The sequence below is a fragment of the Nesoenas mayeri genome (genome assembly GCF_963082525.1).
Source record: "Nesoenas mayeri genome assembly, chromosome: 5".
Lineage (NCBI taxonomy): Eukaryota > Metazoa > Chordata > Aves > Columbiformes > Columbidae > Nesoenas > Nesoenas mayeri.
Window position 1 is genome coordinate 27,364,553 of NC_137548.1, and position 23,998 is coordinate 27,388,550.

The 23,998-nt window shown below is 38.5% G+C and overlaps 1 protein-coding gene across 6 annotated transcripts; it reads left to right on the top strand.

The window, feature by feature from the left end:
• Window positions 1-4,695: 4,695 nt before the first annotated feature.
• Window positions 4,696-20,252, top strand: MBIP (MAP3K12 binding inhibitory protein 1). Of its 6 annotated transcripts, none has more exons than XM_080344915.1 (9): window positions 4,696-4,842; window positions 8,947-9,066; window positions 10,828-11,049; window positions 11,151-11,247; window positions 12,713-12,778; window positions 14,440-14,592; window positions 16,616-16,713; window positions 18,157-18,195; window positions 19,298-20,252. In XM_080344915.1, the coding sequence occupies exons 1-9, from the start codon at window positions 4,723-4,725 to the stop codon at window positions 19,406-19,408; spliced, it is 1,026 nt and encodes a 341-aa protein (XP_080201041.1). In that variant the 5' UTR covers window positions 4,696-4,722; the 3' UTR covers window positions 19,409-20,252. The 6 variants fall into 6 exon arrangements, with proteins under 6 accessions (XP_080201041.1, XP_080201042.1, XP_080201045.1 ...); XM_080344916.1 differs by having other exon boundaries at window positions 19,301-20,252; XM_080344919.1 differs by having other exon boundaries at window positions 19,654-20,252.
• Window positions 20,253-23,998: the final 3,746 nt, after the last annotated feature.

The following is a 23,998-nucleotide window of genomic DNA, read 5'->3' on the forward strand; positions in this document are numbered from 1 at the left end:
TTGCTTTGAAGGAATGCAGCTCCTATTGGAGAATTAGATTTGCAATTTACAGCCTTTATTTGACGAAGTTAATAAGCACATGGCTACATTTTAGGGAAGCAGGATTAATTTTTTCAGCTGGGGTGGTGCTTAAAATTAGACACCAGCTTAAGCAACTTGTTGAATCCATAACCTTTGCTGGAGCGATGCCTTTTACTGGGCACCCAGGTAGCAACAGAAATGAAGTACTCTTCTTCTGAAATTAATGCTTGGAAAAATAAATAAACACTTTTATTCTGGAGGAGAGTTTGTTATGTCCTATTCTATTTTAATCCAATGGGTGGGATACTATCAATTTTCTACTTATAACCTGAGATAATTTAGAGCAGCACTGATAATCTGAATATTGAGGAAAACTACATTTACAGCAGTGAGTGCCAAGCTTCACCACTTGCGTGGGGCTCTGGGCAGAATTCAGGGTATTGTTTTTATCTTTGAAGCTTCAAATTATTTCACTTTAATTTTTTTCTCAAGTGTTGTCTCTTTTGCCTTTCCATGCACTACAGCTGACATAAGCAGAAGCACACAGCATGAGCTTTTCAATTCAGGAGAAAAATCTGCTTATACGTTACACAGGCTTCTTAGCTCAGCACTTCACTGTCTAGCACAACGAACCTCAAACAGTGGTACATCCTGCAAAGCACCCACTTTTCTCTGAATGTTAGATAGGGACTAAATTAAAGTGTGAATTCAGACATTACGTTAACGTAGTATTCAGCAGAGGAAATCATGTTAGTAATTATGGCAGTGGTGACCAGCAAACAGAACGTGTCGATTTAGTAAACTTTACTGTGATTGTAAAGTGCTTAAAGGCACCTAGAGTTGGAAAGAGGTGTATACCATTCTGTGAACCAAATAAAAAGGAGCAATAGTCCAAAACCAAAATAAAATTATTTTCCATTTTGAAATAATTTTCAAACAACCATGTTTGCTATAGAAGAATTTAGTGGTTTGTGTTTGTATTTTTTAAGGTAGTTTTGGTGGGAGAGGCTTTTTTATGTCTCAGAGATCCATTTGAGGGATCAAAGCTGCAGAATCTTATAATGATAACTCTATCTCTGAATGTTGAAAGCAATTCCAGATTAATCCCTCCCTTGGTAGTCACATTATTAAAATATTTGAAAGCAGACATTACAGACAAGTTACACATATTTACATCTTCTGATCCCTCTTTCTAAACCAGTATCTCTATCTCTTGCAATCCATTTCTTGCCAGTTTTCTGCAAATTCCCTCCAAATTACCAGTATCTTTACAACAATGAAAGCTGTGCGGGACTACGGTGGGTCCGTGGATTCCCTGACGGAGGGCATGGGAACAGAGATCAGCCTTGAAGATATTAAGATTTACCCTTGAGAAAGACGGGAGTAAAGGAGTATCCGGAGATGTTAAGGATGTACCCGTGAGAGAGAAGGGAGTAGAAGAGTAACACTGATGATAGCAAAATTAACCAATGAGATGTTAGTGCTGTAACTTGTAACCAATAGTGAAAAGACACATGAACTGGTAGAATTGTATAAAAATGCACTTGTAGCAATAAATGGCATCTATTACTTTCATCTTGAAAGAACTTGGTCCGTGTCGTTTGTCCGTCTCAACCACGACAGAAAGTTTCCAATATTTCATTGTTTAACTATCTTTAGTGACCACGCCATGCAGTTTCCTCTGTTGTTATGGGAGGTCTGGATTTACTGTGGCCAGTTTTCTGCCAGAGGTGAATGCAAGTGTATTCCATTTTATAATACCATGCACTACATGGTGTGAGCATATAATCATCTTTTGGAAACATTCTGCTCCAGTCTGGGTCTTCCATTAGATATGAACATTTAACATATTTTGTTTTAGCTGTATTTGCATGTTTTTTCCCTATTCTCATTTTCTTATATGCTCTAATTTTTCTAAACTCTTAAATCACTTTGGATTATTTCTGTTCTGCTCATAAAGCATTATGTAATTTAATTTGTGCAATTTCAGATGACACCAAATTTATTCAGCTAGCAGCTGCAACACAGATCGACACCTTCTGAGACAGCGAAAGTAGGAAGAAAACCTGTGCCCTCTTTACCCATAGGAATCACTACTGTTTCTCTAAGAGCAGACATTTGCCATCAACTGGAAGAAGGTCAAGATCCAGCTTCTTCTTAGTAAATAATAGGTGGTCATCAGCAACTCTACAAACTAGTTAATGGTCTTTTGTCTACTTTTCTTGTAATGATCACTGAACAAATAACAGTACATCATTTCCACCATCTCTTGATATCCTCCACATTCATTCATCCTCCCTTATATTTCCGTGTATATGGCAGTGTAACCCTCCAGCATCTTTCTGACAGTTATGTGCTCATCTCTTTATTTTTCATTTGAATAATTTTATACCTCAAAACAACCTCTTGCAAGAGGTAAGGATAAGATGCTGAAAAGCAAAGGAAAGGTCTCAGGTCTCTCAACTAATAAAGCTACATCTATTCACTGCTAAAGTAGGCATAGACCTGCTCCATCGTTTCAGGAAAGCCACATTTTGTGGAAGTGGAACTTATCAGGTATCTGAGCAGTCACTGCTTGAAGTTAAAACTTCGTTCAAATGTCTGGACTTGATCTGCCTTTATAGGTTATTGGAGATTCAGTCAGGGCAAATTGCCTCCTCTGACACTGAGAAGCAACATCAATGGCAGGGTGTTACATCTGTGCTCCATATTCTGTTCTGGACAGTAAATTACTTACACGTTTATTCAGTGTTATAGTGCTGGTGGAGGAAGAGGAAAGGAGATTGTGTTTTCCTTTATTCTTGAAAACTTCATGGTTTAATCCAAATGAGATGATTACATTTTGCAGACTTGCTTCAGCTGCCTGTCCAGAGAAAAAACTGCAAGAGGCAAGGCAGGCTGAAGCAGCCAGTCCTTGACCATGGAATTAGCATTGTTGGACAGAATGGCAAAATAAGATTTCACAGTCTTTCTTAATTGACTACCATGTCCTGTGTATGTGTTCAATATATTGTCATTTGACAAAAACAGAACCTTTGCAGGAATTAAGTAATTTTATCTACATTTCAGAGCTTCCAAATCAGGAACACATTCTGCAGTAAGCATTTCTGAATCCAATGAATGGTTTTCATCATCTGAATCCGGCCAAATGCCATCCAGCTCACCTTAGATAAGATATTCTTGAAAAACACAGTTCTCTATGAAATTGATTTCTAGCCATTAGCATCAAAGTGCTCTTTGGAACGAATTTTCCTCTCAAACTGAGCAGGACTTAGTCTACTTCTCTTCTGAGTCTTCTCAAGTTTTAAGTTGATTGCTGAATGAAGACACAGAATACCATGTCTTCAGGTTAGTAGGATTTATTTCCACTACATTAAGGAAAGTTTTATCTGGATACTTTAGAGAGGAATGCCTTTAAAGTATCCCTCTCCCACACCCCCCAAATATCAGTCAAATAAATTAATCTGCCTTTCTAACAGTTTTATTTAGGAGTGCTTTAACATTTGTATATACAACATCACTCACCATTTTGCAATGGAATAAAAACTGTTGGGGAGGGAACAGGAAGATGTATGAAGATTAAGGGATCAAAATTAGGGTATCAAAGGAAACATCACGTGAAAAATCTTTGTCAGAATTCATACTGTCCTAGGAAACAGATCAAGTAGACTGTCTTAGAGGGAATACAGTCCTGCAAGCTCCATAATTAGAGTACTCTGATAAACATGCTCCTTGATGAAAAACCAACCTTGCTGTAACCAGAAGAGGCAAGGTGTTGAGGAGAAGCACATAGGAATGTAAAAAATTGAAGGTATAACCAGAAAAGCACAGCTGAAACAAGCACAGTAATCTAATATATTTAAATAAATGTGTGGCTAATATATTTAAATAAATGTGTGGTGTCGTTTCCTCCACAAACGAGCCCTCAGTGGAGGCACTCCTATAGATATGCCTGCCATGTGTCCATGCTGACAGGTCCATGGAGGCTGCTGAAGGACAAGGAGCCTGGAGGCAAAGAAAAGGGTGAGGCAATAAGTGACCTCACAGGGTGAGGATGCCCCACAGGGGCTGCTGCAGTTTAGGGTCCCAGCCTGGTGGGACCACAGGTGCCAAAGCAGCACACAGAGCTGAGCCTACATCCCTGGACCAACATGCACTGTGACTGTGACCACTGAGGTGCTGTTTTGCCTGAGGGCTGCAACGCACCTGAGTTGAGAAAAGCTCCAGGGTGCCAAGAGAGATCTGAGAAGGGAGCAAAAGCTAAGGTGCTTCCTCGGGCTTGGGAAACGGAGCTGCTGGCCAGGCTGGAGAGACAAGTACTGCGGGAGAGGGTCCTACACAGCACCACAGCGGGGAAACCCAGGGGCCGGGGGAGACGGGCAGGACCTGGCAGGGCCAGCCAGGCCTCAGGCTGCCTGCTCAGCCCGGGCCCCGAGCCCCGACTCCTGGGCGTAGGGGTCGGGCAGCCGCACTCAGCAGCCCAACGAGCGGCACCTCGGCCCCGGCCCGTCCGTGTCACCCAGCACCCCCAGCCCAAGCCGCTCCCATCGCGTAGCGCCGGCCTCGAGAGCGCAGTCGCGATTGGCTGTCGCGACTGTCGATCAGCCCTGGGGGCGGGGACAGCGGCCACGGCCACCCGAGGGCGTCGTCATCACTGAGCGACGGCGGGAATGCTGCTCCGGTCGCGGCTCGGCCGGTGTCATGGCGGCCGCGCCCAGCCCGCTGCAGCCCGACGGCCACGCAACGGACGTCGGCGCCGACCCTGCGGCCTCGGAGGTGGCGAGCAGCGCCCTGCGCTCCCTGGCTGGGCTGGCAGGGCAGGTGAGTGCGGGGCGGCCGGAGGAGGAGGCCTGGGCAGGGCTGACCTAGGCGCCGCGGGCCCCGCGCCCGGCCCCCCTCGCCTTGGGGCCCGAGCAGGACGTGCTCCTGCTTCGCCCCGGCCTGTGGGGCCCTTCCGAACTCCAGGGATAAAGTGCGGCGCCGGAAAGAAAAGAAGCCTGCCACAGACAAGGGAGCGGCCTCGCTCTCGGAGGCTGTTCGGCCTGCCTGCGGGAGCGGCGGATCGCCTGCCGGGGCTGCGGGCTGGCGGGGCCGGCCGCGTCCCTCCGGACGGGGGCAGGCCCCGGGATGTGGGCAGGCCCCGCGGGCGTGTTCTGCTGCCGCGTGTCCTGGCCGTGCCTTTGCGTCTTGGTGACGGGACGTTTCATGTCACTTTGTAGTTTGACGGGCGACCTCTCCCATGAGAAACTGCAGTCTGACTAATTGCGGTATCTTAACAATGATTCTGAATTTTAAAGCTACTAGAAGACTGTCGTACATCAAAATAAATGATCAGGAGCTTGAAGTTAGCCTTGCCTTGGTAACAGCATACTGTGAAACACAAGATGCATCTCAGTGGGTCAGACTTTTTAAAGCAGCTTTGCTCTCTGGTACTTTAGTTGAAACACCAACTTTAGATTAATGGCTGTGAATTATTTAATTGGTGTTACGGTAGTGGTGAGGGGCCCTTATAAGGAGAAGGTTTAAATAACAGCTTAGTTATTACCATAAATCCTTTACAGATTGATTCCTTTTCCACTGTGGAAATACACGCCATTTTGTGAAGGCAGTAGAAATACAGTTTTGATTCTGAAATTAGCTGTTTGAAGGTTTGGGACCAGGTGACGAGTGATGTGTGTGGAAAATAACATAACTTACTATATGGTTGTGTTACAAAAATACTCAGAAATGTACTCTGATACAGAGGCATTTAAGTAGTAGCTGCTGACTGATGTTAAATTATTTTTAGAGCATTTCACCTCTCATCTTAACAGAATTGTGTATTATATTTGAATCTTATCTCAAAGTCTGCTAGTAATTGTTTCCATTTTCAAGCAAAAGTCGTCCAAAATTAAGGGCCTGAAAATTCAGGCAATGCCTAGTAAGAGTCTCAGTTTTCTTATTTCTAAAGTGATCAAGAACTACCCTAGCTTTTGAACAGGAATGCAGCACTAAACATCTTGGTGGTCATACATCTCTGATTCGTAGGATTATGAAGACAGGATAACTGTCTATGTATTGAGGATTAAATATGCCATAATTCTTCCTGGTGAAAATTCTAAGTGTAATCAATAAAGAACTAGTGACTGTAATTTTATCCAGGTGTGATACTGTTGTTCTTACAAAGTTAACATTAGTGAAAAGTTGAACTCTTGTATTTGTGAAAAACACAAAGAATAAAGGAAAACTTTCATAAGCTCTTTACTAGGCTACCCATCACAAGTTTAGTTGTTTTCAAAACTACATTAAACACTGTAGTTTCTTCTTGTTCTCTAAACCTTGCTCTATGTCTACTATGTCACTGGCAAGAGCTTAGTGACTTTAACAATATTTGGGTCTGCATGGACAATTACAAGAGACTGGTTAAGAGTTGCTACATCCCCTCCATAGAGTTACAGTAGTTATGGTGCAGAGTAAAAAGTCTTCATTCGCATTTGGAGTGTATTCTTCCCATGACAATAAAGCCATTTTACTGTGCACTGAACTATAGGTATGGGTCTCATTGCTTCATCTTAGCTGAGAAGGCCCTTTTAATTGCTCGGTCATTATTGTTTCCAGTTGTTGATTTACACTCTTGTCTGCAAGCACTTGATTTCTGGTAGGTTTAAGTGGGTTGCTTTACCAGCTTACTGACTATCAATCCATCTTGCATTTTTGACTGAAACTACTGATTCCCCATTTCCCTTTATAGAGGTGACTGAACATGTGCCAGATCGTTAGCTGTCACTGTTTGATCCGCCATAATAGTTTAGGTTGGATTTATGCTGGCAGGTTGGCCTGTAAACAGGAATATTTCTGGCACAGGCTTTTTTCACTAGAGCAGTTACAGCACAGTGACTAGGAGGACATCTGGGGAGAACAACTCTTAAAACCAATATGACTGTTGGTGAAAAGTTCTTTAAACCCCAAGTGACGTCAGTGTTTTTCATAAAACAATTTCAAAGGGCTGAAATGATTTATGATTCTGTAAGTTGCTACAGATTAGGCTGTGGACTTGCAAATATACAAAGGCTTTGAAGTTACCCAATCACAGAATTTGTAAACCTGATTGTCACAGTTTTTATGGGCAGAAAGATGCAAAATACTGAGAAAACTAATTCTATTTTACTAGAAACATGTTCCAATGCAGGAGGGGTTTATTCTTTACTCATATTTTGTTTCATTATGATGACTTACATCTACACCTTTTTTACTCTGTCAGTGGACTGTAATGTAGCAGATGTAAATCTAGAAACTTTGGGAAGAAATACATGCTTCACGTGTGCACAGTGGCTTAGTTCTGAAAGTTTTATTCTTACTATAATTCTAGATACATTCTTGAGTTTGTAAGGTGTTCAAAATTAGTATTTCCTAAAACATTATTTTTCCTACATCCTATGTAATTTAAGTACTAAACAGGAATAACCATTTGTGTGCAAGTTACCTAAAATACATTATATATTTGGTCAGACCATCTCCCTTGCTATGTGATTTGGAATCTAACACTGTATTTAACAAAGCTGTTATTTGACCAAAGACAGAAGGCTCAGGCTTACAGTTCTTTAAAAAAAAATTGTGATAATGCTGGCGTGTAAAACTAATGTAGAACAACTTAGTATTCACTATTTTGTCTTCAGAGTGATGGAGACATTCTTGTGTTTAGTTCTCATTGTTTCCTTATACACTGTGTGGTGGATTCAGGAAACAAGCACATGACCATTCTGTGTTCTTGTCCATCTTTGATGCCATTAGAACTTAGATATCTTTAGACTGTATGTTAAAGGTCATTTTTGTAATCTGCTTGAGGTCTCTTTTTCTTTTTCCCTTCTTAAAAAAAAAGGAGTGAGATGTAGACCTACAAGTATGCATATGACTTGGGAATTCTGTGTCTCAAACAGAGTACCTGTAGGTCCTCTTGATTTTAAACAAGGGTTTTATCTGTATTTAGAACTTGGTGGGGGTCACTTATGGGTTGTTTGATTGGAGAACAACCTACTTGGCTTTGGAAATGAAAGTGCTCATTACTTCCAGATCCTGAGAAGAGCAAACAAAAATGGCAAAGGTGGTGTGAAAGTGTATATTTTATTAGTGATTATTAACAATCATATTTGTACTAGAAAGTGGAAGTTTTATTTTTAGCTTATAGAATACACATAGTTCCTTTAATTAAAACTTCAGATTCACTATGTATGTTACTCTGTATTGCCTTGGGAGTTAAATATTTTCATTCCTTGGCAAACAGAATAGACTATGGTAATTGTTATTTTTATGTGAATGCTTATAAAGGGAAATAGTGTAATTTATAAATGGGTTTAATAGTGGTGCTGTGAAGTCTAGAGTTTGTTTAACCTCAAGTTTTTTTCAATGTTTATTTTTTGAAACACTTATTTTCTAATATAAGGTCTCTTTTGGATTAGTGGCAAGTAAAAATTTCAAGAATGTGGTATGGTACAGTATCAAGACCTTGGTCATACAGACATAGATTTGCAAATCTCAGAATAAAATGCATGAACCAACAAGAGACTGCCATCCTGGGTACATGTTTTGTACTACTGATGGCTCCATCATCTGTTAAAAGAAAATATTTGAGACATTTATGTGAACAGTATATTTTCATCCAATAGTTTATTGAATTGAGAATTGACTAAAGATCAGATTAATACAATGAAAGTGTGATGTAGTAGTAAGGAATTTTTAATTTTTGAATATATAAATACTAGCTTACTTTGAAAATGACAGCTGCTTGAACTATAATTAATGTCAAACCTCTCCAATGTTCTCATATAAAAATGAGGTCTGCATGTGACTGAGCATAGTTGTCGGCCTATAGAAGTCTTGTATGCTTTTGTGATGTTAGTACAACATAACAACATAATTTTTTGTTGTGTTTGTTTTGCCCTCTTGAAGTTTAACCTTGGAGATGATATCGTGAAAGTTGTAATCGATTGGAGCAAGCTTCAAAGCACATCAGCACTTCAGCCAACATTGCTCCTTAGTGCACTTCAGCAGCATATTTTATGTTTGCAGGTAAATATTTAATTGGACACATTCAACTTGACAAAAGTGATCAACAACCAAATATAGTTATATTATCTAAACTGTAAAGTTTTAGTCATTTTGATTTTATGTTAATATGTCCAACAAAAAACAATGCAAAGGTATGATACACTTGGGATGCCGCTGTGCTTCATAGATACCCATGCTTATGGATTTTTCAGATTAGTGGTGGGAATAGCCACTGTAGGCAAGCAGGCTGAATAAATGCAGCCTCATTGATTTCTAGACTCGCATTGTAAATGTGATACATTTCCATCTATGGTGGGTTATAATTAAGCAATAAGACACGGCAGGTGTGTGTCATGCTATGATAATGATTCCATGCGTTGGGTGAGTTGGGAGGCTTATGGAGTGCTTTCAGTGGTTCAAGAAGTGGCATTATCCCAGCATGACACATCCTGGAGTGTCTTACTGCAATTAAATATATTTTCAGCGTAGGTTTTTTTTTTTGTTGTTGTTGTTGTTGTGTTGTTTTTTTTTTTTTTAAGAGTAATTTCTTTGACATTAATGTCTCATCTTGCCAAGTAGCCAGTCACCATTGCTGTCATTTCTTTTAACTATTTGAAACTTTCCAACCCTGCCAGAAGTACATGTAATTTAGTTGCATGTCAGGGAGGGTGAACACTCAGTCAGCTGGTAACTGAACAGTGTTTTGACCTTGGTAGTTCATCTCTAGAAGGCAGTGTTTTGAATGCCAGTTTTTTGCTTCAGCTAGTCAGTCAATGAATTATTTCAAGTGTTTAGCACTGAGAGGGTGAAAAAGGAAGTTCCTGTATTTGCTTGTCTTTAGGTAAAAGAAAGACCCTTTATGTTTTCCAGACATCCACCAAATCTTTGGTGTGATAAACAAAAAGAGAAAATATGCAAGATAAAAGCAAGTTAAAATTACATACAACTGTAAGAACACTGCGAATAGGAATTTTATTCCATTTCAGAAAGTGTGGCTGGTTAAAATCATATTGTCTGTAAAACAAACAAAAATTCCTCGAGGGAAAAATAGCAGTGAAATTCAGACTGGATGAAACTGGTAAAAATTTTTAAAGGGGGTGTGACATATATATGTATTAAGCTTTTGTTATTCCATCTTGTCTAAGAGTTATTGTGGTAGAATAATAAGCATTTATTTTTGCTGCTACAAATGTTAGTGCATTCTCATTTAATTTCATGACCTAAGTAGATAATCAACCATGTCAAGAAAAGCATGTGTTCAGGATAACCCTATGTATTTCATGTCTGTGTTCTCTCATTCACTAGGGCAACTGCAATTTCAAGTGGAGAATGTAGTGCTGTGGTGATAAAGTAAAGGCTTTACAGTGTGAAAGCATTGGCTTTCATGTTAAGGAGGAAAAATACTAAGCCTTACTGTTCTGAGTAGGCATTTGAATGACATGTTAATTAAGTGGCATTGATGCCAACGATTGAAGCTTTGGTTTAGCTAGTAACAGATGAGTAGCAGGCAGATTTTCACTGAAATTTAAAAGTTTTCCTATACAAACCTCTAAAAGGCACAGGTCAAAAAGGCCAGAACCATGGTGTGCACAGTATTTGGAGTGATAGTTTGTTTGTTTAATTTTATTGCTGCATTGCATGAGAGGCAGATGTTGTAATTCCGTAAACTATTTCGGTTGGTCTGGTTTAGAAATTGCAATAGTACTTGTTTTTTTGCTTTTTATTTTGGAGATTTAAAAAAACCCTTATTTTTAACCCTAGCATACTGCTTTCTTTGTTCAGCCTCTTTTAGAAAAACTCCAGTCACTGATTAAAGTGGAAAATATAGGCCATGTTGAACCTGCAGGTAAAACAGAAGGACAAACTTGTGAAACAAGTTTAAATGTTTATGATGGTAACTGTCAGACTGAAGAAAAGTATGCAAGTTATGACTTGGGAGATCTGAAGGATGCTCGTATTAATTTTGATCCAGAGGTGGTCCAAATAAAAGCTGGAAAAGCAGAAGTAAGTGATTTACTCTAATTAAACAAAAAATAAAAATACCTTTCTAAATTTTAAATTTAAAGAATTAAATAGATATATGCCATCATGTTTATTACCTGCAGATTGACAGGCGGATATCAGCCTTCATCGAGAGGAAACAAGCTGAGATCAATGAAAATAATGTCAGGGAATTTTGCAATGTTATTGATTGTAATCAAGGTAACTGGCTAGCCAGACTTTAATCTTCATAGCAATTTAAGTTTTTTTATTTTATTATTTTATTTTTCAAAAGCACTTTTCTGTATTTAAAGCAGAACTTTATTTTACAGTAACTTTGTTTTCGTTAGGAACTTGCATGTGCACTGCAGATGTTGTCAGACAGAAAAAGAAAGTAGTCACTGGATGACAACGTTTAATACATCCCATACAGAAAGTTTATAGCTATTACTGTGTTCATTTTAAGAACTGTGATATTAAATAATGCATTTTTGTAGCTATTGTTCTCAATGTTTTAGCTAGATGTTCCTTCCAGAACAGAAGGAACAGAATTGCAATTCAGAAATGTCTTGTGAATTGCATATTCAAATTGGAGTTATTTTAATGCTAGTTAAATTGCAAATAAGTATTTTTTGCAATCAATTTGAATTATTAGCTACTTAGCATAACTTTTTCCTTTCAACGTTACTTGCGCTATTGATGTTTTTAATACACCCAACTGGCACAATTGGCAGCATCTATAACCAAACAATCTTAAATCCATCTGATAGGCTGGATCCCATTAGCACAGTCAGTAACTGTGTAACCAAATGTGTCTTAAAAGTGAAGACACTTTTATATGACAAAGTAGTCAGAGATATTTTCTAAGTACCTGTGAACCCAGATGTGCATGGTCTCTGTGATGTACTTAAGCTTTTAGAGATCAAAGCTTATTGTTCCAAAAGCTTTATAAGAAGTTTAACTCCCTGAATATTAGTTGGAATGAAAATGATATTTGAAGTCTAGTATAATATGCTACATAGTAAAATATTGATTCCTAAAATTTTTAATTATATACAGAAGAAATTATGATAAGACCTTCCTTTGTATGTTTGGGAGTAATAAAATACGTGTAAAGATTTGGTGTATATGAACAGAGATTAAAATACAAACATTAGAATAAATGAAGATGGTCTGTACTGTAGGTTTTTATGGTTAACCTAGTTAAAGAACACACAGGCATCAGAATAAATGCAGGAAGTTGAGGAAAGAGTGCTGATGAGTAAACTAGACCAGTCTAAAAACAGGAGAACGATTTTGAAAAAGGACATAAAACCAGAGTAACAGTGATAAGCAGGGAAAAGTCTTCTGTAAAAGAAGAAATAAATAAGTTACACAGAAACACAGTGAAAAGTAAGAACCAAATAAAATGTGAATGGGAAGAAATTTGGTCCTGATTCAATAAACATTTATGTACATGTGTGCATACATTTATATAAGTGGCTTATCCAATTAAAACCAGTAGGTCCAAGGAAGTGTGTGGAACTATTAATGACCAAGTGTTTATAGAATGAAGTCTTTTTAATGTTTTTATTTTACAAAAAATTAAATTAGAGTTGTTAAAAGCCTCAAAGCTGATGATGAGTAGAATATTTTTAATCATAAATACATAATTAGGACCTCACTTTTTATATTATTATTTATTTAGAAAACAGCTGTGCCAGAACAGATGCAATTTTCACACCCTATCCTGGATTTAAAAGCCATATAAAGGGTAAGCAACTATTTTAATACCCATTTATTAAGAGTGTCTAGATAGAACAGCACTGATGAATTTTTGACTTAAAAACTTTTTATAGAATGCTCAAAGATGCAAACTTAACATATGGGGTTTTTACTTCAGTAAATATTTTTACATCTTTGCTTACTTCCTCAAGGTTTTCAATCCCATAACTGCTTCATTAAGCTGATGGTTATGCACTAAAGACCAAAACAAAGTAGCCTATTTTCATTGTCTAAAAAGAAAGATGCAAAAGATAAAGCAGAGCAGAGAAGCTGAACAATTCTTAGCTTTTCTTCTAAGGTGAAGCCAGGCATCCAGTTAAGGAATTGAGATTATATAAAATTAGCTTCTATTTTTCTTTAGTTGGTGTAAGTGTATTGAATTAGAAAATAGTTTTGGCACATGGTGGAAATTCTTGCACATACATTTATGGGAAGTGACAAGCTGGGTAGAAACCTTACCACTGCACTACATTTTGGAGAGGAGTAAATAGTGTAGAAATTATTACCCATCAGAAGTTATGTATAAAAGATTGGTTGTCCATCTACTGCTTTCTAGGTGTACATAAGTCACTCTGTGATTAAAAACCAACAAAATCTCCATAATGAGAATGAAAGTAACTCTCTCTTCCATTTTTGAGAATGCTTGTATTCAGTTATCCATTTGATACCGATTCTAGAAACCAGTTCATTATTCTGAATTCTAGAATTCAGAATAAATACTGCGAAGAATGATTATAAGCATTAAAATGTCTGGTGAGCTAAGAGAGAGATAGGGAAGTGATTTTGAGTTTAGAATCTTTCACTAAGAACCCCTTTCAGTAGTCCCTTTTATAAACTGAGTGCTAGTTTGTAACTTGGATGGTAGCATATTACAGCAGAAAAGTCTGTATTTCAAGTAACTAAAACCCTAACAGTGCATAACTGGAACGTGAATAACACTTAGGAATTGGAAGTAAAACCATCATAAACTGAATCAAGAATGTAACATGTGGCCTTCATGAAGTAAGAAGGTGTGTCTGGAGTTGCCAACATAGTCTGTAAGTCTGCAAGTCTGCAGCAGTCCTGTCAGGTAGGACATGAGAAATTACTGTAGTTTAAAGAGGAGCGACCAAAATCTTCTCATGAAGACACAGTTCAGCAAGGGGGAAACATAGACCTAGAAGCAGCTGAAGAGTCATAAAAGCTGTTACCCAAACAACAAAAATTAGAAGAGAACTTCCTTGCTGAGGTTTGTAGTATTCTTCTAGTTGTTTGTCTCCCTTCGTCTTCATGTATTTATGATGCTTCCTGTAATGTTAGGTCTGGCCTCTTCTTTGCATTCCACAACAGCTCACGTGCAACTGCTGACACAGCTACTGGGTTTTCTGCTGTATATCAGCAGCTGATGACAAATCTTGGTATTGTCATTCTACGTGAATGTATGAGTAATTCTTTTACTTTGCATATGTGAAGTCCTACGTTTTTGTTCACTTTAGGAAAATTCTTTTACTTGAAACTTTGATTTTCGTGTGTGTGGGGTCCTTCACATGAGAGACTGGTATGACATTTATTTAATACAGGTTTTCATATGTTAATATATTGATGGTTTTAGTTAGATGTACTTTTGTGTTTCGTGTGCATACATGTTACATTTGTATTCTCTTTACGTAGTTTCCAGGGTGGTAAATACATATGGTCCTCAGACTAGATCTGAAGGAGCACATGGGTCCAGTCACAAAGCCAACGTACCCATTCATGACTGTGGAAATCAAGCTGTTGAGGAGAGATTGCAAAACATTGAAGCACACTTACGGTTACAAACAGGTTTGTATCATGCTTTAATTTTCACATTGGTATGCCAGTTTGTACTACAGTTATCACTGCTTTAGTAAAACTGGGCAAGTCTTTAAAATCTGTGACTGTTAAAGCAGTGGATAGATCCACTGAAGGGTTTAGTCACCTGAGGTACTACAATCTAATGCTTAGGTTCTAAGGCCAACATAGAGTCCAGATTTATGCCCAAATTAGGGTGTTGAGTTAGTAAATTTACGCTTGATGTGGTAGCAAATGACAGAGAGGCACTTAAAAATGGGATTTAAAACCATCTGTAATATTTGGAGGTAGTGATTTTCTGTAGCAGTGGAGTCCTTCTACCTTGACCCACTGAACAGGAAAAGCTGAGGTTAGGATTCAGTCCTGCTTCATGGAAACCTTGTGGGTGGGGGATAGGATGAACCTAAAAGACAACCTGAAACCCTTTCCTAAAAGTGGATGATTCTTGAAATGCAGTTAGGTAAGAAGCTTATTTCTCAGCATGCGCAAAGTCGTTACCAATATTTGCCTTTAGCCATGCAAACATGAGTCCACACATTTAACTAAAATAAATGCCACAGCCACTAGGCTACTGACTTTTTAAAAAGTTGTTTTTCTCACCCCGGGCCCAGTTTTCTAGAATATAAATAAATGAGGCACTTGTCAAGGAGGGATCTCTGTTTTTCCTGAACAATGTTTTCAGAACAGAAGCCCAGATCTTCACCTAATAAAGTGAACGTTCTACACATCACACTGCAGACACACGCTGACATTTTTTGTCTTCTGAATACTGAATAGATGCTAATCCATTCTCTAGGAATATGGTGAACATTCACTAGTCTACGAGATTCCTGTGAATGCATACTGGATTGAAATCCTCTGACAGCAAGGAGAGTAGAATACTCCTGGATACTGTAGAGGCAGCAGTCAGGGCTTGACAGCTGTGTAGCTTTCTCAAAAGTAAGGAGTTTTGCATGGAAATAGAATTTACAAGTGACTGGCTAGCATTAAGGTTACAACGCAGTAACTTTGGAGTTTATGTGCTTCCAGGTTGTTCCTATAATAGGTGGCATAATTTTGTTTGAAAGTCAGCTAAACTACAGCATAGGGGAAGAGGATGAAAGTGTGCATTCCAGATCAGCTCCTGTCCAAGTTAGCATTCCTGTTGCTTACCCCAACAGCTGTGCAAGAGGTTTTCATCTGAGTAGGTAACCAGCCTCAGTTACCTGCTCACCAGTTTTTATTTATGGTGACTGTGAGAGTTGTTCTTGACTCACCTGCTGTTTTTCAGAACAGCTTCTTCTGGTGCTAGTACAGCTCTTTCCCCTTTACATTAGGAGACAGCAATATGAAGAGTGAGAGCTTAGCCAATTTAATTAGTAGCTGCTGAGTGACGAGTAGAGAGCGGAACTGAGGGAGAGAAGCTACCTGCAAAATTGTTTATCTGAGGTGAGGAAATAGATGAATGGCAAAAAAGCTATTAGTGCTTATTTCAGTAGTTTGTGGAATAGAATTGTCTTACGTAACAGACCTAGAAATAAATGGAAATGGCTGGCAAGAGAAGAAGTAAAATCTTGCGAAGGCCTTGCTTATCACTACTGTTCAGAACCAGACTATCAGTAGTTAGTTGTGATAAACAGTGATTTCTGTTTATAGAATACTATGTAGCATAAATCAGATGCTCTCTAAGGCTGATCTTTTGATCAGTTCAGATCTTACACAGGGAAAACAAGGCCCAGCTGCTGTAGTATAGCTGCAAATGGCAAATGGTGTGTGACCAGGGACCTTGTCAGACATATTTCAACCACCTGCAGAAAGTTGTCTATTGCCTTCACTGATGACACTGGCTTATCAATCAGATTTTACCCTGAATCATATTAATTACCCTTCCTTTTTGTTATCATGTCCACTCATTTTGTTTCAGCTTCTGGTTAATTGCTGGACTCAAACAATTAATCTGTAAATTTAGCAATCTTTAGTATAAAAAGTTATTCAAGCACTTTTCCTGATTTCTTATTTGTACTGGTGTATATAGGTGGTCCTGTACCAAGAGACATTTATCAGAGAATTAAGAAGCTTGAAGATAAAATCCTTGAGCTGGAAGGACTGTCTCCTGAATATTTTCAATCCGTAGTAAGAAATTATCTCAACTTCTTTTCGCATACCTAAATGCGTTCGGGACTTTCGTGCTTAAATCTTTGTAGAGGAAAAAACCTAAGGAGTTAGATGGCAGACACTTTTGGTAGACAACTCTGGCTTGGTGTAACAGTTACATTTAATGTGGACCATCTGTATACAGGGTGTTTGAAAAAGATTGACCCAATTTGAAATCACTACTGCTTTGAAATTGGGTCCATCTTTTTAAAACAACCTGTAAGTTCATAAATTCTACCTAATTTCTCTGTTGAAAAAAAATAGTGTTTGTTGGGGCGGGAGGTGGAATTTCAGGCACCCAAGCTTAATTAATTTGTAAGAAATGTACTATAGCGGTTGGATTTCTCCCACCTCGACCTTGCCTTAAAATCTGAAGTGTTTCTAAAGACAAGAAGATTGACTGAAGTTTTGATCTCGATACAAATCATTAATGGCTTAAATCAGCTTAAATCCTTTCGGCTTTTGTACATGATCTGATTACTAAAGATCAGTTATGTGAAATAACTGTTCCAATAGGATGAGAGAGAATAAACCCTTTAAAAATTGTTTATTGTGATTCTGTGACTTAGATTTATTTGTTGCTAATCTTCAGACAGAGTTATCTCTCATTCTGAGTAGTAAACCTTATACTTCATTCACCAGAAATTAGGACAAGGAGAACATTAGTTGTTACTACATCAGGCTCTGCTTAACTATAGAAACTTCTTGTCTGTTGTCTTGCTCTTCCTTCTTTCCCCACATAATGGTGAGAATGCCTCTTTTACTGTTGATCATATTTTAATTTGTATCTTCTCCCTTGAGACCAGCCAAAGAAGGATCAGCATTTAAAAATCTGTAGTGGTATTATACATTTTTGCTTTATTTTTTTTGTTTGTGTCAGAGACCAATTAAGTCCTTTATTTGTGAGGCTATTTATTCAAATTGTTGGAAACTAGAAGTTAAAACATATGCTTTCATAATCTGAAATTTCCACAGAAAGCACTTTAGGATCTCCTCTACAATGGGGATCTGGGGAAAAAAAAAAACTTTTTATGGTGGCAGTAGTATTATTGGTAACATTGTGCAGCTATTAGCAACTTTTTGCGCAAAGTTTTGCATAAATATTGGTGTGGATACAGGAAAATTTTAGCGAGAAAAATATTGACAGTTTCAAATGCTGGATGTTGATCTTGGTTTTGCCCAAAAGAAGCTTCAGTTAAGTTGACAGTTGTTTGCTGCCAAATATGGAGAAGCTTCAACAGCTTCTGACTGCTCTCCAATAGTAAGTATTTCTTGTGATCGAAAGTACACTTAGATTTTGCTAGTCTATAGAATGGCAGTTCCTGTTCTTCTGTCTGTTAAACGCTTGTCTGCGTTACAGAGTTACTTGTGGTCCTCTGTCCATGCAACATTAAATCTGTTTTGGTTTTGTCTTTTCTTTAGAGCTGTTCTGGCAAGAGGAGAAAAGTTCAGCCTCGCCATGTAAGTGCTGTTAACTTTTGCTTACCTTAAGTTTGGGATGCTTTGAGTGAAAAGTATTCAGACGTTCTACAAAGCAAATATGTACCTTCTCAGAAATAGCTGGATAACTTGCTGGTGAAGAAAGGGTGGGAAAGAGAAAGAAAGTTAATGGATATCGCAATGAAATGAGTCTCTAAGAGTCTGTAAATGAATCTGTAATGATGTAAATCAAGCTAGGGGTAGCAAGCAATTTGTGAATTCTGATCAGCCTCCTAGTAATGACTTCTCATTTTCTTTTGTGGTTTGTTGTGGTTTTTGTTGTAGTTGTTGTTTTGTTTGCTTAATCAGTTTATGAAGAGACAAGAAAAGTAGAAATGGGTGACTTGGCAAAAGCGTTGCATAAAGGCCTGACAATATAGCACATATTAACTAAAGTCAGCAAGACTCACTGTTTTCACACCACCGTCACCTAAGGGAATGCATTAACAGTGTACCTTAGACTCTCCTCAGTGCAATTGAGACTGTAGCCGGAACACTGTTTGCTACCAGCTGTCACACTGGGAGACACATGGACTGGGGAGAATGCTGAGAACGGGATGTGGGCCATCTGAGACTCAAGGAAGTAGGCTTGTTTAAATCAGAAAAAAATCCTTCATAGGGTGAAACATTTTTTATAAAAAGGATGATGACTAGTTCCTTGTGTAAGAAGTGATGAAAAAAATTGTCAGGTTAAGTGGGCACAGAGGAGATTGATGTTGTGTAACAGGGAAAAACCCCTTAAGTTGTAAAGCTGGGTTATTCAAGATCTAGATAGTCTCATCTAGTGTTTTAACACTGAAGGATTTTTATTTTTTTATTATTATTTATTTTAATGAACAGGTTAAACAAGCATCTAATGGAAATAGTATGGATATATTGATCCATGATTAGGACTGTCCGTTTCCTCTAAGTTTACATTATTTTTCTTTTAAGTTTAAATAGCCATAGACTAGTTTCAGACAATTCTGCAAGAGTATTTCTGTCATTTGGTGCAATATACAGTGACCTCAAGTATCAAGTGCTAGGCCACTTCTCTGGCAATTACAAGATGTAAATGATTGTGGTTTTTATTTTGTTCTTTTAGCAGAACTATTCATTGGCTGAACTTGATGAAAAGATCAATGCTATAAAACAGGCATTACTGAGGAAAACAAAAGAAAGCAAGTCCAAGGAGGCTGAGCGACTTCTTCGATAAAAAAAAGGCTCTTCAGATCCTCATCGCGCTTTACACATACCTAAACCATAGGCCTGAGTAGCGTTTGTCAGGGGTGAATTTAGCAGTGAAAACAAAGCATGAATATAAGCTCCTTTTGGATGATCTTGGAAGCTTGCTTTCAGAAGAACTTGTTTAGAAACAGTCTTATTAATTAAATAGTTACTTAAAAATGAAGAATGTTTTAGGAATAGCATTCTAATAATCCATTCCCTTCTGTTGTAAAGGAGGATTGCAGCATTGTTCGTATCTGGAAAGTCTTAACCTTCATACAAAAGCTACATTTCACATGTAATTCTTGATGACTGAGTATACAAAAGGGTCATCTTTTGAATACTTTAATGTAGGTAGTTTACATAGACTTGTGAAACAAATTTAATTACTTCCTCATAAGGAAATTTTCTTTGGAAAAAAAAAATACAAAAAATCTTGCACTATGCATGTTTACCTGCATTTTTTTCCATATTTGTCACTGTTTTCACAGCTGTTAAAAATGCAGCAAATTGCATTTCTGTTTGAACGATGGTTATAGAACTAACTTCTGTATGTGTAGAAAACCTGTTCTTTCCTTTCTTGGTGTCCTGTAGGAATTCAGACTTCATACCCTGCTAACAAAACTTATTATATTCTAAAGATCACTCTGGGGGTGGTTTTGAGGAAGATGACAGCAGGCACCTGCTTCTCTTCCTTCCATACGCATGCTTACCTGACTTCTGAAGCATGGATGCTGGGTACGTAGTTTAAATTAAAGTGAGACCTTTAGCCACATACTGAAGTGTGGGTTTTTTTGTTTTTGTTTTTTTTAAATAAACCGTTTTCTATTTATTCCAGTTCTTTATTTATTGTCTCTGTCTTTATTCCAGTTTAGAAGAAAAGCAGCTGTTACAGAGGGAGTCTTTTATGTCAACTGCTCTGCTTAGAGCAGTCGTGATATCAATGTCCCTGTGGCAGGCATTATGAACAGTACTGACTGGACACAGCGTTGCACTGTGAAGAATATGAGGAGTTTTCTGTGGTTCCATGTTCTTACGTAGACTAACATTTGTTGTAGCAGCTGTACCTGATGCTTCTCTACAGGCGAACCAGTGGAGGTGGGAGACAAAGCTGCTTGAGCTCTGGTCCCAGCTCCAAGAAAGAAGACAGTGTGATATTTACTTGTTCAGTGCGGATATAACTGAGCCTGGCATCACACGCTTCACACATTAGTACTTGGAAGAGTGGTGGGAGGTGACTGTTACAACTGGGAGCAGAAAGGAACATGACCACAGGGATTTAGGTTTTATAAAGCAGCAGCCTGTACTCGTGCATTGTAATTCCAGTACTGGTGGGACATGCTGGTTAAGTTTACTACATTTGCACTATGCAGTTTTCTCTAGAAAATTCTAGAGTGAAGCCCTAGAAGAGATTTATCAGTGGCAAATACCTAGTCTAAAGGATTTGTCTAATATTAAGTTATTTGTTGTTAGTTTACTTTAAAACACATGCATATGTATATGTACAGAAAAAAGTAGTGCTTCAGCCCTTATCTGGGGTCAGTTCTTGGAATAAATTGCAAAGACTGCTGATTTCCTCAAGGGAGACTTTTAACAAAAAGGCTGCTTTAGCAGTTTCAAAGTGGCTTTTTCTGTAGTGAATTGCCTGCTACTTGAAAGATCTCTTGCCATGGGATTCTCCTCTTTATCAAGATGGCAGCAACACAGCAGTTAAGGGTTGAAAACGTAATGGAGATCCATTGTAGCAAGACAATAGCTAAGGAGACAACAGCAGAAGTACTCTGGATGATAATTTATTAGCCCTATATACTTTATCAAATAAATGCTACAGATACACTTGAAAAATGTCAAGGTATTCAACTTGCTTTGTTATTAGACCTTTGCCATTCTTTCATTTCAAGTTGCTAATTCCTTGTATGCTTACTGCCAATGTGCCTGTCCTATAAAAATTCATGGGAAAGATACTCTCTGCTGTGAGTTGCATGTTAAAAGTAGTTGCAGATTTCAGAGGACTGCCAAGCTGTTGGAATCTGTTTCTCTTCCTCTACTATATGACTGTTATGCAAGGTGAGGGTGGGGGAACAGGACACTGCAGGACATTACCAGTTTATCCTAACTTGCCTGTTGTCTCTTTGGGCTTTACCTTCTATTATACATCTAACTTTCACTGTAAGGACTTTCTGCAGAAAAAAATGAGCTATCCAATCCACCACAACCCCCTAATAAAGGGAATGCAGAATAGACCTTGTACAGTATCCATTAATTGAAACTACCTATTATGCTGGGTTTTTTCTGCACCTGAAACACTACAGTGCTTGTGGATAGGTGGGGCTGCAGTAGCTGAAGAAAGCTGAAAGACAACCACAAATGAAGCACAAGCAGAGAAAGTGTTTATTATCCTGTTGGCATGTCTCAATACCTTGACCAAGAGCTGTTTACTGCTGTGCTTATCTACACTCCCTTTCCTCTAAAAGGACACACCAAAGCATTCTGGAGAACTTTATGTCTTCGTTAAACATCATCATTTCCTTTTCCAGTAGCGGCTAGAGCTAGCAGTACAAGGTAATGCTGAGGATACCTTCCCTCAGAATGTTTTCCCCTCAGGCCACTCCTGGCATCCAGAAGCCTGTGTAACGGGAAGCACTGCTGTGGCTGCTGCTCGCTGCAGCAACGTTTCTCACTTGGTAAAAGCTCACATTTGAATGTGAACTGGACAAAGGAGTGGTTTAGATGTGCAAGTTCACTCCAAAGATGAATTTACTTAACAGATAAAACTATACAGAAGCATTTTTGTAGGTCACTTGTGTGATCCAGTTCACCGTGCTCCAGCATACATAATCCCAGTGATGTTAAAGGTTTGCCTGTGGAAGGACGTTAGCACGTTTGTGGAAACACCTCCACTGCCTGCAGCTTGTCTGCAGCGTGGCGAGAACAGCTGTTGTGCAGCAACAAGCATTCTGTCTGGCTGTCAGGCCAGAGCTATTCCAGTTGGAAGCAATTCAAGAAAACTTGCTTCTGGTTTTCTTGTAAGATGCTGTATCAGTCCACGAGCAAGCACACTGTTATAAAAGTGATAAACAGGGCAGATTCTTCATTAATTTAGGCTCACAAGCAAGTGTGCTGTTTATTAAAAGTCTAACTCACCTTCAGCATGTGAACATTTGAGAGGAAGTCCCAGCATCAATACCCACTCCCCCCTAGTCAGTAGGGGAAATCCCATTGACATACATCTCACCATAGTGCCATAGCTGGATTCTGGGATTTGTTACTGTAGTCACACAGGAGTAAGAAAAGCAATTATCTTAGGACAGTGTGAACCCCTAACTTGCTAGTAGATAAAAATCACCTGGATTTGGGTTACACAGCAGCAATTTTGTATAGAAGGTTTCCCTGTTGAGGAACTCTTGCACTGAACATAACTGCAACTCATTGCAGAATGATACATTACAAGGTTCAGGTGAAATTCTGTGAACCTTTTCCACATATGTCCAGTCTATATATATTAAAATTGCAGGTTATTAGGATGGCATTCCTTAATTAACTTACCTAGAATGGTTTTACCATTGTTCTAATGTATTAATTAATTCCATGTTATCAGCACTAACAAGCTTATTATGTTGTAAACTGGCAGGAAAAGAGAGAATGACCACATTATGACCTGCTGGGGAGAGATTGCAAAGCATACCAGTCTGCCAGGGCTCTTACCTGAGCTGCATCTATTCTGCCCTAATGTTTTCAAGGTGCATATTTTGAAGGGAATGCTTAAAATCTCTGTAGCCAACCAAGCATTAAAAGGATAGCTTGGCTTCCACTGCAAGAAGTCAAGACAGACTCATACCCCAGATGCAATCCATAAAATGTCACAGATAAAATGAGATATTATGTCTCCTTATCTATGCTTACCTGAGAGCTGATGTAGAGATCTTTCAAGGTTTTGCTCAAGTCCAATAGCCTGTGCCTCACACTTCACCTCAGTTATTAAGGGCTTCCAGTTACAAGAGGAAAAAAATATCCTACAGCACTGTAAATTTGGCATTAATTATCTGAGGAAGATGCCTAAGAGCATAACTTTTAAGCCAAGAATATTTGTGTCCCTTAGGAATGCTTCACGTTGCTGATTAGCACCTTGCATGAGAGATGTAGTAAAACACTGGAGCTTGTGTTACTGTGCAGTTCTGCAACATATGCATGATCGGTTTCTTTGCTTCAAGCTCCCCTAAGTAGGGAGTGATTCATCTCTAGGAGGCTAATTTCTTACAGCTGAGTGCACGTTTTTAATAAATAAACCCAAAAGTGAAGTGCCCTTTTGAACAGCCCTCGTATCAGCAGGTAATATCAGTAATTTAGGAAACTCTAACCATTCACCATTCCACCCAATGTATTGTGATCAGTGCTGGATTTTTTTTAATACACCATAAGTTGTCTCTTTTGTTTTAATTAGGCCTAAAAACACCACTGAGAAATTTTAACCCCAGAATGCCAAAGATTGATTATTTGAAGGAGAAATAGTCAAAATACTGAATAAAAAAATATTTTTGATTGATGAGTTTACAATGAGAACAAACAAAACATGTTCTTC